Genomic DNA, 13,952 nt, shown 5'->3' on the forward strand with positions numbered 1-13,952 from the left:
CATCATTCATTTCAAAGAAACAAAATAGAATTGTCCATTTGACAATATGTGTTGGTCCGTATGTACGTGGTATGGGAGTCTTGTTCTGTCTCTGTGGGTTGCATACAGTGATTCCTTGAGGATCGTGCTAATTTTACACACACACACACCTTTGCAAAGATGAACCAGAAACATCCATTCCCTATGTGTGCAGGCACCAAAATGAACACACAACTTGAATAAAATATGCATACGAGAGACATTGGTGCAAATTCGGCAATCCTAGTTAGACTGCACGACCTGTTACCGTGCAAAATTCATTCCAATGAAACAACATTCTTTAAGAGAAAGGAACAGGAGGGAGATCTTGGAAATTGAAAAAAGATGGGAAACATTAATACCAGACTGCAAGAAGTCCACATGAGATACTACCAGACATATCCAACAGCAGAATGATTAGATTCCTGCCTTCTTTTATGCAACTCCAAAACATGTGTCCCCACCACCACACATGTGGCTTTTTTATTATTCTGTTCTAAAGCTTTCCACATGTATTTGTGTACACCTCTGGTGGTAACTTCTTATTAGAGAGAAGCCATTGCATCTAAATCAGCAGAATTTCCCCCCAGAAAGAGTAGTTTTCCTCCTAAGTTGGGCATATACAGAGATAGTGATGGATTTTTATACAGTGGTACCTCAGGTTAAGTACTTAATTCGTTCTGGAGGTCCGTTCTTAACCTGAAACTGTTCTTAACCTGAGGTACCACTTTAGATAATGGGGCCTCCCGCTACCGCCGCATTGTTTCTGTTCTCATCCTGAAGCAAAGTTCTTAACCTGAGGTACTATTTCTGGGTTAGCGGAGTCTGTAACCTGAAGCGTCTGTAACCTGAAGCATCTGTAACCTGAGGTAACATTGTGTGTGTGTGTGTATATATATATATATATATACATATATACATATACATATACATATACATATACATATACATATACATATACATATACATATACATATACATAAAATTGAGGAGATGTTGTCTAAGCAATATGAAAGAACTTCACTTGGTTGGGCAGATGTCCCCTTATCCCAAAGCAAGCGAACAAAAAAAAAAAAAATCCCACCCTCCTCAACCCCTCCCCTGGCTTGAAGATCTGAAATCGTCAGCTCCTGCTTTTTGTGAAGAAAAAACTTTCCTTCAGCTGCCCTCCTCCAGAGCTGCCTCTGAAAAGGAGGTCTGATGTGGTTTTGCAAACACTGAGGAGGATTCCAACGCCATGGAGTTTCGGCACATAATCATTTTCCTTTCCATTTTAGCAGCCGGCATATCGAGGCGTAAGTAGAAGAAACTAAATTAACCATTTCATCTCTTTGGAAACCACGACTCTCACTCTCCTCCTCCCCCACCCCTCCTTTTCTCTCTGTCAAATGCAAAATGTGGCTTCAGAGAAATGATCTCATTTGCCTGGCATTTGATTGTGTTGAGGCTGCGCTTTTTTTGTCATAGGTGGGAAGGATGGCAGGTGGTAGAAGTGGGGGAGGAGGAATCCAATTCAGTTGTCATTTAAAGGCGAACCCACCAAATTCACATGTTCCGAAACAAATACTCAAAACTGAAACGCAGCCATCGTTCAAAATTCGCGCTTTTCCAAATTTTGCAATGCAGTTCTCCAGCCTAGGAATGTGTAAAAAAAAAATGTGTTACTTGGGTGGAGTGTGCATCTAAATGAATATATCAGTGAAAATGGCATTCAAAAAGGAATTATAAGGGGAAATAGCTTTGCAAAGATGGGTTTGTTAAGCGACGTTGTGGGTTCAAGCCCCATGTTGAGCAAAAGATTCCTGCATTTTAGGGGGTTGGACTAGATGGCCCTCATGTACCCTATCAACTTGCAATCTATTCTATTTATTAGGAGAATTTCACGCTAAAAATTTCATGAGAATTTTGAAACACACACACACACACAAATTGCTGCAGAAATTCAGAGAGCTGATTTTAAGATTGGGAAAACGGAGAGCCGTCATCTGTAGCAGGCGCTGGCTAAAATCATATCAGCCAATTCAGAAGATGTGAGGTGATCAGCTTAGTCAAGTGGTTTGTTTTCCACCCACCCCAGCCTTACTGTCTGATAGGTAAGGCTGCTTGGGGAACTCAATCTTTGCACATTCTTATATGAACTCCTATGGGTGGGTGTGCACTAGGTTTCGTCTGTCTGACATTTGTGACTCCATCCTCAGGTGTTTAAAATGTATTGAAACATGCATTTCAGTGTGTATTTAGAGAGAAAATGTACATTCAAATAAGTAATTTGATAGGGGTTTTTTTATAAAAACAATCTTTAAGCATTTTGCAGATTAAGGGAATTGTAACTAAAAACATGATAGGAAATAGATTTGCGCATCCCCAGTTAAACGGATGTTAAAATACATGCTTGTTCTCTCGGGACTCAGCTCAAGAAGCTACTAAATGTGTCACTTGCCGTGATGTAAAGTTTTTTTTAGAATAATAAAACAAAGTGCACAGGGATGGGGGCGGTGCTATCGAGATTGAGATGATAGCATCTCAGTGTTTCCAAAAAGAGATGTTTGGCAGAGGGGAGGATTAGCGTGGAAGTTAAACACACACATGCACACACCAAAGTTGTGTCAGTAAGAGCTGTTTCTCCCACTGCTATTTGCAGTGCAGAGGGGGATTTGCAAACAGAAACATTTAGACATTTACTGCAGTAACAACAGTAATTTACAGCTGAGCACTTTTGAAGTGTTTTTCCTTTTAACTTTTAAGGTGGCAATCCCATTTCTATTTACCTGCCGGTAAGTCCCAATGAACTCAGTGGGATTTCCTATTGCGCAGGCATGTGTAAGACTGCAGGGCAACGCAGTGTATTTATTTAATTCTTTTCAAACTATCTCACTTTGTTGCATCTTTCAAACCTTTGAATCTGTTCTGCAAGAGTTAAGTTTTTTTGGGTTTTGTATACTGGAAGCTAATTCTTTATAAATGGAAAATGCAGATGTGATGAATTTAAAGTATAAACTCTTGTCAAGATAAACGACGGCAGAGAAGCGAAATTTGTCTGGGAATTGCATTATTTGGGCTTGCTGCCTTTCACTAGATGTGTAGCCTCAATCTATGGTTACAGCAGAGAGGGCAAGATGCTTCCACATGTTCTGGAGTCCCACACATGTTATTAGTTTACCTGCTTCAGAATTGAATTCTGAAATTAAAACAGACCCCCATTTCGTGTCATTTCCAAGGATCAATTACATATACCCATTCAGCCTCTATTTCTGGTCTCTGTCTCTTCTTCTTTGTCCCAATGTTAAACTGGGCAGTTGCTTTGCAAAAATGTAATCAGTGCATGCTCAGTGGCCATGGGATGCTGACTCAACTGTAGGTAAAATCTAAATGGAGGTGCAATGGTATCCTAGAATGGGGTGTGGCTGGCTGGCTGGCTGGCTGGTACTCTAAACAGGAGCACTTTTCACAGCAATGTTTATTAGAGGCTATCGCCCACACACTTCTGCTACGTTTTTCTGCTTGTGTGGTGGCACCTCGGTAAAACCACGTCTTACTGTTTGTAGCAGAGTTTTCCCCAGAGGCAGAGGACAAGAACAGGAGTCATATTCAAATTCACAGTCAAGAGCCAGTGTGGTGTAGTGGTTAAGAGCGGTAGACTTGTAATCTGGTGAATCGGGTTCGCGTCTCCGCTCCTCCACATGCAGCTGCTGGGTGACCTTGGGCCAGTCACACTTCTCTGAAGTCTCTCAGCCCCACTCACCTCATGGAGTGTTTGTTGCGGGGGAGGAAGGGAAAGGAGAATGTTAGCCTCTTTGAGACTCCTTCGGGTAGTGATAAAGCGGGATATCAAATCCAAACTCTTCTTCTTCAAGAGCTTTATTGCTTGACTGGATGCACAAGCATTTCTGTTACTATTGTATACAAGTTATTTACATTCCTTTGTCGCTCCAGCATGGTATATTCTCAGTCCCGTGATTAAGAATCCTGAGACAGCAAAACTCACAGTATCAGCAGCACACATTGTCTTACGTCCAGCCTTGTTGTCAGTATTTGTGCTGCTGACAGTGTGTGTGTGTGTGTGTGTGTGTGTGTGTGTGTGCTTTCATCATGTGGCAATTGCAGCCTGCAACTTCCTTGTCACAGTCCGGTTCATGGGCAATCGAAGTCCCGGCAGGGGATGTCAGGACCTGGGGCAAGATGGTGGGGTGGGAGCAGGAACAGGGGCCAGAAGCCAGGAGTCAGGAAGCCAAGAGTCCGAGAATCAAGAAGCAGGGAGTCAAGAAGCCGAGGTTCAAGGATCAGGAAGCAAGAAGCCAAGTGCAGCAAGGCAGGGAGCGTGTTGCTGTGGCAAAGAGCCGAAGGGAAATGCTGACCTTATAACCCTTCCCGGCTCTTGCCACCAAGAGCTGTGAGTTACCAATCGGCCTCACCTGTGAGGCCGCGCCTTGCCTCTTCAGAAGAAACTTAGGAAGGCCCCAGTCCTGCAAAGTCCTATTGGTCACAGGGCCTGGCTCCTGCACACACACCTGACATTCCTCCCTTAATTTGCACCTCCAGCTGACACCAATCGAGCCTAGAGTGCCATTCCTACACACTAAAGAAAAATTCTGGAACCCTCTTTAAAGCTTCCAGGAACTTTTATCTGTTTCTTAAAGAATGTTTTCCTAACAATATTTTGTTGCAGGTCTGGTTTGTGCAAGAGGGGCAGCAACATGGTGAACACTTGCGCCCTCAAAGGCTGTCCCTGGTGTCCACAGGTTATCATCCCCACTTCCTGCATCCCCCCCCCCTCAAAAAAATGAGGCTTGGAAACAGCATTCTGTTGTAGTCAGTGTGAAAGGCTGTACTTATGTTTCTCCAGTTTGCAAATGTGCCTATCAGTCCAAAAAGGTTGGTAACTCCTGTATGTGGTGGATGTTGGAGACAAAAGCTTCAACAATGTGTGAAGGTTGGGTAGAGATGCTTCAAGAGGGAAGCTGACAGGCTGTTTCGTCTGGGTTTAATATCCAAGGGAATCCCAACTGAAACATTAGGAGAAAGATGGCTTGATTAAAAGCACATTGGCTGGTTTAATGCCTTTGCTTGGGAGAATGTTTTTTCCTTCAGGGCCTCAAAAAGGATGTTTTAGAGTCAGAAAAGCTTCAGAGAATAACCAGAATGATCCAGGGTGTGGAGCAGCTCCTCTGTAAGGAAAGGATGCAACATTTGGGGGTGTTCTGGTTTAAAGAAAAGGCAAGTAAGAGGCGACATGATAGAAGTTTACAAGATTATGCATGGCATAGAGAAAGCGGACAGAGAAAAGTTTTCTCCTTCTTTCGGAACGTTAGAATTCAGGGACATCCAGTGAAGCTGTTGGGGGATTCTGGACAGATAAAAGACTCCTTCATGCACTATGTGAACTGTGGAACTCACTCCCACAAGAGGCAATGACAGCCACCAATTCTCTTTAAAAGAGACTTAGACAAATTCATGGAGGTGAAGGCTACCAGTGGCTACTAGCCATGATGTACACTGGTACCTCGGGTTACATACGCTTCAGGTTACATACGCTTCAGGTTACAGACTCTGCTAACCCGGAAATAGTACCTCGGGTTAAGAACTTTGCTTCAGGATAAGAACAGAAATCACGCGGCGGCAGTGGGAGGCCCCATTAGCTAAAGTGGTACCTCAGGTTAAGAACAGTTTCAGGTTAAGAGCAGACCTCCGGAACGAATTCAGTACTTAACCCGAGGTACCACTGTATATGTTCTGCCTCCGTAATCAAAAGGCAGCACACATTTGAATACCAGTTGCTGGAAACCACAGGGCAGAGAGTGCTCTTGCGCTCAGATCCTGCCTGTGTTTTTCCCACTGGCATCTGGTTGGCCACTGTAAGACTAGGATGCCAAAAAGACCCGTTCTTATTTTTTTGAGCAGAGTTTTGTATTCTGAAGATCATCAGGTTTCAGGGGAAAGGGGAACTGGATCATAGTTAATATTAATCAGATTGAAATTGTCAGAAGCATAACCCTTGTGTGGCTTAAACCGAAAGCACATTCTGCAGAGGAAATGGTTTTAGAACAAAAACTGCCATTTTCTTCATGGATAGAATCCATTTATTATTATTGCTAAATAAACATGGTGGTCTCCAAGATGACAGTGTCAACCTGAATTCCTGTAAATGTGACGTTGCTTTTAAGCTTCTTCTTTTTTTAGGTCTATGGTAAATAAACTGCTGCAGGATCAGCAACTGAACCTACAGAGAGTTTTCTCTAAATGCCTTTCTGCAATCCCTCTTGGTTTGTTATTATAGGAACTCTGGAGAATTCAAAGCATGAAGAGTCCTGTGTCTCTCGATGTGCTGGTGAGTAGACAAGGCAAATTCTTTGTACTGAACTGTGGCAGGGCAGTTTATATGGGGGTGGGGCAGGGAATTATCCAGCAAGTCCTAGCCTCTTGGATAAATAATATGAATACAGAAGAACCTCAGAGTAGGGAGGGGAGAGAAAATTAGTTTGTATCTTAATACGAAGTTCTCTAATTTTCCCTTTCGGAAACAATATGCAAACTGAAGCACAATTGTCCTTCAACATTCACATTCCTCTGAATTTTGCAATGCAGTGCTCTAAACACATTATGTGCACAAAATGTGTTTATTGTGGGAAAACTGCATACAAATTTATATATTGGTAAAAATAGCATTAAAAGCTAGTGGGACACTACCAGGGAATTTGTAGAACTCCCAATATATTGTGTGTGGGTTTTTTTTTTAAAAAAATGGATAGTGTAATTTATTATTTTGGACCCATTATGTATGTTCCAGATCGTGAAGTCATGCCAAAGTCATGTTTCACTCTGCCATCTTTAATCCAAATGGTGCCTGGCATGCAACCTTTGATGAAGACCACCACTGCCACATTGGGAATATTCACACCAAGTTTAGTGGGGCTATGTGTTTGAGAGAGATGCAGGCAGAAGAAAAAGGCTGGGATGGATCTGCAGCTTCTGCTTGCATTTGGAAGGAGCTGCAGCTCCAGTGCAGATCCAGTCCAGTCTTTTAATTCTGTCTGTGTCATTAAAAAATGACAACAACCATTCGGGTGTGCCTGGGCACACCCAGCACACCCCATGTGCACACTTTTATGCACACCTTTGTGCCCATCTGTCAATAACAAAGTTGTCTCAAAACTTTACTCCCCCCGCTAGAAATCAATGTGCTGCCTCTCCCAGCTGGATCCAGATTCAGCTATAGATACTCCACTTCGACCAACACATTCCTTCCAGGAAGGGCCGAAGAAAGGAGTGGCATTTCCCTTGAAGGCACCGCTGTTGTTGAAGTGCTGGCAAGATGTTACAGAGTCTTAAAAGTGAGTGTGGTGGCAAGTCCAACAGGGGCACAAAAGGCTTTGTGCTCCTGCTCCAATTATAGGAGTAGAAGTTCAGATTTGGGAAGATTGAAAACCTGTCATGAGCGCTGCAGTGCTGTCAATATGAGGCTTGGTCCCCAGGCTCCAGTACAATAGGAATAGGAAGAAAAAACATAGGGAGCCTGATTAGTGGGACCTGGGGTTGGAGGAAGGGGCTCTCTCTCTTGTTCCTTGCCTTTAGTCACTTCAGAAGAAGGAGCAATGGCGTTGTCTATTCCCCCTGACCTCCAAGAGAGCAGAGAATCTCAATGGAGGCCAGGGAGTGCTGTGGGCAGCTGAGGGAGGAGGCAGCTCAGGAGTTGGCAGCAACAGAAGGGTGCAGGATAGTTGCCTAGAACCAGGCCCCACCTCCACAGATGGGAGCAGCCCCACTCACCTCGAAGGTTTGTGTTTTTACAATCCCAACATTCCCATGAAGTGAAGGAATGTCACAAGGAAAATTCAAGGAGAGTTGAGAGCAATGCACCCATCACACAATACATTATTTATCTCTCTGAACCATTGAAACACCCTCTTACCTCATTTCTCCTTGAGAAGAGCTCCAAATTCCCCCTTCCATCAGAGAAAGGGCAACACAACTGGGCCAGTTCTCCTGGTCTCCAGCACCAGAGGTTCAACCAGTCTGCAAAATCCCAACATTTCCCCTCACAACCCTTCTCCCTTGTAGTTAGCCATACGATGAAAAGAACCTTTTAACAAGTATCGTTGCCGTTCCCAGTTGCAGGATGTCCAGATCAAGACGACAGCTGGGTCCAAAGACAGGCTGCACAAAGAAAATGGAAGTTTAAGGTAAAACAAGACTTTGTCAAAAACGAGTCCTCGCTGTGGGAGCAAAATAACTTGGGAGCAACATGGCCTATACAGGAAAAACTGCACCCACCCCCACAGGTGTTAAGATCAGTAGTTTGGGTGGTTGACCCCATGAGAAGGTATTATCTGTGGCAGCCCCTAAGTTGTGGAACTCCCTCCCCACAGAGATGCGTCTGGCACAAAAGGTATTTACAAATATCCTGAATCAACCCAATATAGTATCCTAGGAAGGGCTGGTTTCCTACCAAGCTAGAGTATCTGAATGAGTGGGAGATGTGGTCCATTGACTTCTCATGTACATCATTTGTAAGCAAGTGGTTATTTTACATCAGGGGGGCGGGGACCAAGAAACCTTCCCCTTCCCTATTTTACAGGGAAGCGCTGGAGCAGCATCCCCTTTGGTTTTGTTACCATAATGGAAAGATTCTGAAGATTTTCCCCCAAGGGAGTGAGCCAATCTGGGCACTCAACATCAAGCGTGGTATCCTCAGTGCTCTTCAGACATCCTTGGTGGCAACGACCAATGGCAGCGTGGAAGAGGTGAGCAGTTTTGAACATTCGAAGCTGCCTTGGTCCAGTATACAGTGGTACCTCAGATTACAGATGCTTCAGGTTACAGACGCTTCAGGTTACAGACTCCGTTAACCCAGAAATAGTACCTCGGGTTAAGAACAGAAATCACGCTGCGGCAGTGGTAGGCCCCATTAGCTAAAGTGGTACCACAGGTTAAGAACAGTTTCAGGTTAAGAACGGACCTCCGGAACAAATTAAGTTCTTAACCCGAGGTACCACTGTATACTCCTGGTCTGAAATATTGGTGAATTTTGTACAGTGGAGACTTGTTCATTAGGGAAAATGTGCACTGCTCCACCAACTGAAGGGAGCCAGTGTAGTGTAGTAGTTAAGAGCAGTAGACTCGTAATCTGGGGAACCGGGTTTGCTCCTCCACATGCAGCTGCTGTGTGACCTTGGGCCAGTCACACTTCTCTGAAGTCTCTCAGCCCCACTCACCTCACAGAGTGTTTGTTGTGGGGGAGGAAGGGAAAGGAGAATGTTAGCTGCTTTGAGACTCCTTCGGGTAGTGATAAAACGGGATATCAAATCCAAACTCTTCTTCTTCTTCTTCAACCCCAGTCTGCCTTCTGCCAGCCCTCAACTGTTTGCCTTCTTACTTGCAACCCGTCGAGTGGGAGGGGGGCTTTTGCTGTCAACTTGCGCTCCCCCCCCTTAGTCTCATTCTTGCCCTTTTTAGAACTACATAACATCACATAGCACCACACTCACATCCACATACTTTAACAGAGCAACACCTAACATGGCATCCACATAACACAACACATGGGGGACGTCTGTTGCTTGATACAGATCTAACCGATTCTGTGAATTAGCCTATACAATGATGTACAGTAAATTCATCCCATGAAAATACAAATTACCAGTCATTCGTAGCATTAAGAGATAGTTATGGAACAGACTCCATTGTTCATTTATTGTTCAACCAAGCCAGAAATAATTATCAGGCACCACATATATTGGGTCACCACCATGACACATGTCCACCTTTCATCATCTACCTGAATGGCCATCACCATCTGAGATGATAAAAGCATAGTCTCAAAGGCCAATGGGAAGCAATTGTTTCCAAGTGATTTTATACTGTGAGGTGCCCTGTAATCTTTGGATGAAGGGCAGTACACACACACACACAAAACACACACACTGTCTCACACAGCACTATTACTATGCAGTTTCCTCTTGTTTCATTCACAGTCAGACTGGAATTGGCCATGAAATGGAGATGCTCTTTCACTCAGAAGTGGATGAAGCAACAAATATAAATTTTACCATTATACAATGAGTTGGATTCTACAAACACTCACACACGACTCCCTATCCTCTGTCCCAGGGGTCAGCAAACATTTTCAGCAGGGGGCCGGTCCACTGTCCCTCAGACCTTATGGGGGACCAGACTATATTTTGTGGGGGGGGAATGAACGAATTCTTATGCCCCATAAATAACCCAGAGATGCATTTTAAATAAAAGGACACATTCTACTCATGTAAAAACACGATGATTCCCAGACTGACTGTGGGCCAGATTTAGAAGGTGATTGGGCCGCATCCGGACCCCGGGCCTTAGTTTGCATACCCATGCTGAGTCTGTCCGGACAAGCTCATTCTAGTCAGTCAAATGCTGTGGGGGGTTTGTGGAAAAGCAAGGCCAATGTATGTGGGAGGGAGAGTTCCAAGACACTGCAGACCCATCTCTCCCCCCCCCATGCACCTTCTGTTGGGTTGTAGGTTCGAATTATCATGCACTTTGGAGCCCAATAAAATAATTCCCTTTTGTTGTCTTGTGATTGTTAATTAGGTGGATGTCCTGGGGAAATGCCCAACCAGATATCAGCAGAAAGGGCCTCTCCTTTTGAAGACGAAAGATTTAAACCTGTGTTCTCACCGGTTTTCTGGATTTACTTCTCTGAGGTCCGTTGCTTTGCCCAATGCACCAGTAAGTCCTGTTGAACCTCTTGTTCTTCTACTATTTCTTCCAAGAATCTAGTTATGTTGTTACTCAAGAACTTATATCCGTTAAAAACACAAATAACTATTTATCAAGAGGCAATTCACTGTGTTGAGCCTATAGGCACCTGGGGAATGGTTCATATCTAGGTAGGAAAAGATCAGGCTCTTTTCTTTCTGTGTGAGTTTCACATAATGTCCGATCATAAGCCTGTCCCATCCTGTTTTCTATGATTCTGTAAAGCCACATGAAAAATCTACATTTAATAATAATAATTATACCCTGCCCTCCCCGGCCAGAGCAGGGCTCAGGTTAGCTAACAACAGTAAAATTACAGTAAAAACATAATAGGGGGGGGACCAATTTAAAATACAGGTTAAAATGCAATTTAAATGGTATGCACTTTTTTCCTGAAATGCGTTTTCCCCAAAATATGTATTTTTGTGCACACTTTTCCCGTAAAACGTACATTTTAAAACTGAAATGGGGTCACAACATTTGGAGGAATACACAGCTTGTTTGGCCTGATGTGTTGTATGCATTTAAAGCACTGTCATACCACTTTAAACAGTCATGGTTTTCACACACACACACACACACACACACACACACACACACACTCACACACAAAGAATCCTGGGAGGTGTAGTTTGTTAAGGGTGCTGAGAGTATTAGTTGGCCCCTGTTCCCCTCACAGAGCTAAAATTCTTAGAGTGATTCAACAATCAAACCCTTTTCGCAGGGAAAACCTTGGGAACTGTAGCTATGTGAGGAGAAAGGAGGGGGTCTCCTGACAAGTCTCCACACCCTTAACAAATGACTTTCCCAGAATTCTTTGGGGGAAGCCATGACTGTTTCAAGTGGCATCATAGTGCCATAAATGTATGGTGTGAACGTGGCCTAAGTGGACATTTGATCATCTCTCTGTCCCTATATTTTAGCCTGATCAGCAGCTCATATCATCCAAACTTGAGTGTGTTCAGAAGTTTGAGGAGGGAATCCTGGCAGAATCCCAATGTATAGAGTCTCATCTCACAACATCTCCTGGGAGGAAGGGCAGCGGAGTGAAGACCCAGACTCGGATGGCCATGAAACTGTTCCGAACGGAAGCTGAAATCACAGCACATGAAAGAGGTTGGAGCCTGACCCTGCTACCATGTTTATTTGCCCCATCCCCAAGCCAACTGACCTCTCTTCTCTGCAGGTTGATCATCTAAAGAGCAAAGAGGGTGTGATTTTCATTCCCATCATGACTTTGGGTTGGGTAGAGAGGGAGGCAAATCACAGCTTCGTGTGTGTGTGTGTGTGTGATGTTCACTTTTGTGTCAACACCAATCACTGGCATGTGACACACACACACACACACACACACACACAGTGTGGCTCTGGGGTTGAAAATGTTTACCCACCCTGGGTTAGTGAATGCCTCTAAGCAATGACAAGTTAATAAAAAGTCTTTTTGAACTGCCCTTGCTTGGGGTATAAGACTTATTTTACCCCACTTATTAGGCTACAATGTCATTTGGGATGGGGGAGAAACCTGATACTATTTAAAGGTGAACCTACCTGTGGGTAAAACCTCATCACCTAGGACTTGCCGATTGCATGGTCGGCGGTTCAAATCCCCGCGGCAGGGTGCGCTCCCGCTGCTCGGTCCCAGCGCCTGCCAACCTAGCAGTTCGAAAGCACCCCCGGGTGCAAGTAGATAAATAGGGACCGCTTTCTAGCGGGAAGGTAAACGGCGTTCCGTGTGCTGCGCTGGCTTGCCAGAGCAGCTTCATCACACTGGCCACGTGACCCGGAAGTGTCTGCGGACAGCGCTGGCTCCCGGCCTCTAGAGTGAGATGAGCGCACAACCCTAGAGTCTGTCAAGACTGGCCCGTACGGGCAAGGGTACCTTTACCTTTTACTCAAGTCACACTTCTGTAAACAATGTGCAAAGTAAAACACAGCCATCCTTTGAAAATTGCACTTTTCTGAATTTTGCAATGCTGCTGTTCTCCAGCCAAGTCATGTCTACAGAAAAGCATATCCTTGGATAAAGCATGTGTAGAGGTGCATATATTAAAGGGGGGAAATCACAGTTTTGTATTTTAGATTAGCAGAAATTTGCACTAAAGGGATGGTAAATTGTCAATATTCCCAAATGCTAACAAAAAAAAATGTGTATGGTGATGTAATATATTGCAAATCATAATGGGAGGGAGGACTGAAGCTGAGAGCTCAGTTGCCTTCCTGGCGGTTTTCCTAAGGCCTCAGAGTGTTGACTGTGTTTCAATTGTTCCCCATTGCCTGGTTTTACTTCTGCAGTAGACACCAAGGATATCTACGAGAGCAGCCTGTTATATGAAAGGGAAAAAACAGCACGATGGCTGGGAAAGGAGGATGAGGTGGTGGTGGTGGTCTCCAAAATACTACAGAAGCTTTGTATGAATCCTAGAGCAGATTCCGAGGCAAGTTATTATATAATTTTTTGTCATAGTTATTGGTTATTGCTGGTGTTGAAAATGTGGCATTTGCATGTGGGAAATGGAATTCTTGCGCTCTTCCTCTGCCCCTGCCCCTCCCCCCGAAAGATTGATAGCCTTGTTGTCCAATAATTTGCACAAGCCTCTTTTAAAGCCATCATGTATTATGGCAGTAGCTTTCATTAACTGGAATCTAGCTGCAGACAAATTGTATTTGTGTTTGGGTTGAGGGTGTCATGTGAATCAGCCCTGTATTGGCTCCAAAGGGCCCAAGATAAATATGTAGTTTTCATCAATGCTCTATGTGTCCCTGGGTTGAGAGGTCACTGTTAGAGACCATCGCTTCAATCAGAAAAACAGATTCAGGGTCACTTGTGCTGAGTTACATTCCCTCCTGGCCTGTTATCCGATGACCATGCTTTTGTTAGCCCAGCCTCTGTGAGCTATTGTCACTGGTAACAAAACAGAAGGTCTTGTCTAAGTTCTTTTGTGTTTATTTTATTTCCTACCTTAACCATAAAAGGCATTATAGACCTGTCCAAAGCTGTTTTACATATGCTGGAGTTGAACGCTTTGTAGAGTATTATTGAAATTTATTAATAAGGCAACCAAATACACAAACACACCCTTTCTCACACTCAACAATTACCCTAACCCAACACCCCACTGAGCGCAGATGTAGAATACAGGTTGTAGCCAAGCAGAAACGTGTGAACATAAAAAAAAAAAAATGACAACATGTCCTAT

At 44.0% G+C, this 13,952-nt stretch overlaps 1 protein-coding gene across 1 annotated transcript in view; it reads left to right on the forward strand.

The window, feature by feature from the left end:
• The first annotated feature begins 1,192 nt into the window (after window positions 1-1,192).
• The window catches only part of LOC310692813 (uncharacterized protein), a 105,536-nt gene continuing 92,776 nt past the window's right edge, over window positions 1,193-13,952 (forward strand). The window contains exons 1-8 of the mRNA XM_083474107.1: window positions 1,193-1,313; window positions 6,293-6,343; window positions 7,186-7,346; window positions 8,125-8,195; window positions 8,591-8,756; window positions 10,588-10,725; window positions 11,679-11,871; window positions 13,048-13,190. Of these exons, the coding sequence (XP_083330233.1) occupies window positions 1,256-1,313; window positions 6,293-6,343; window positions 7,186-7,346; window positions 8,125-8,195; window positions 8,591-8,756; window positions 10,588-10,725; window positions 11,679-11,871; window positions 13,048-13,190 (981 nt within the window). The 5' untranslated portion in view covers window positions 1,193-1,255. The remainder of the gene's footprint in view (window positions 1,314-6,292; window positions 6,344-7,185; window positions 7,347-8,124; window positions 8,196-8,590; window positions 8,757-10,587; window positions 10,726-11,678; window positions 11,872-13,047; window positions 13,191-13,952) is intronic.

The sequence above is a fragment of the Podarcis liolepis genome (genome assembly GCF_965112155.1).
Source record: "Podarcis liolepis genome assembly, chromosome: 14".
Lineage (NCBI taxonomy): Eukaryota > Metazoa > Chordata > Lepidosauria > Squamata > Lacertidae > Podarcis > Podarcis liolepis.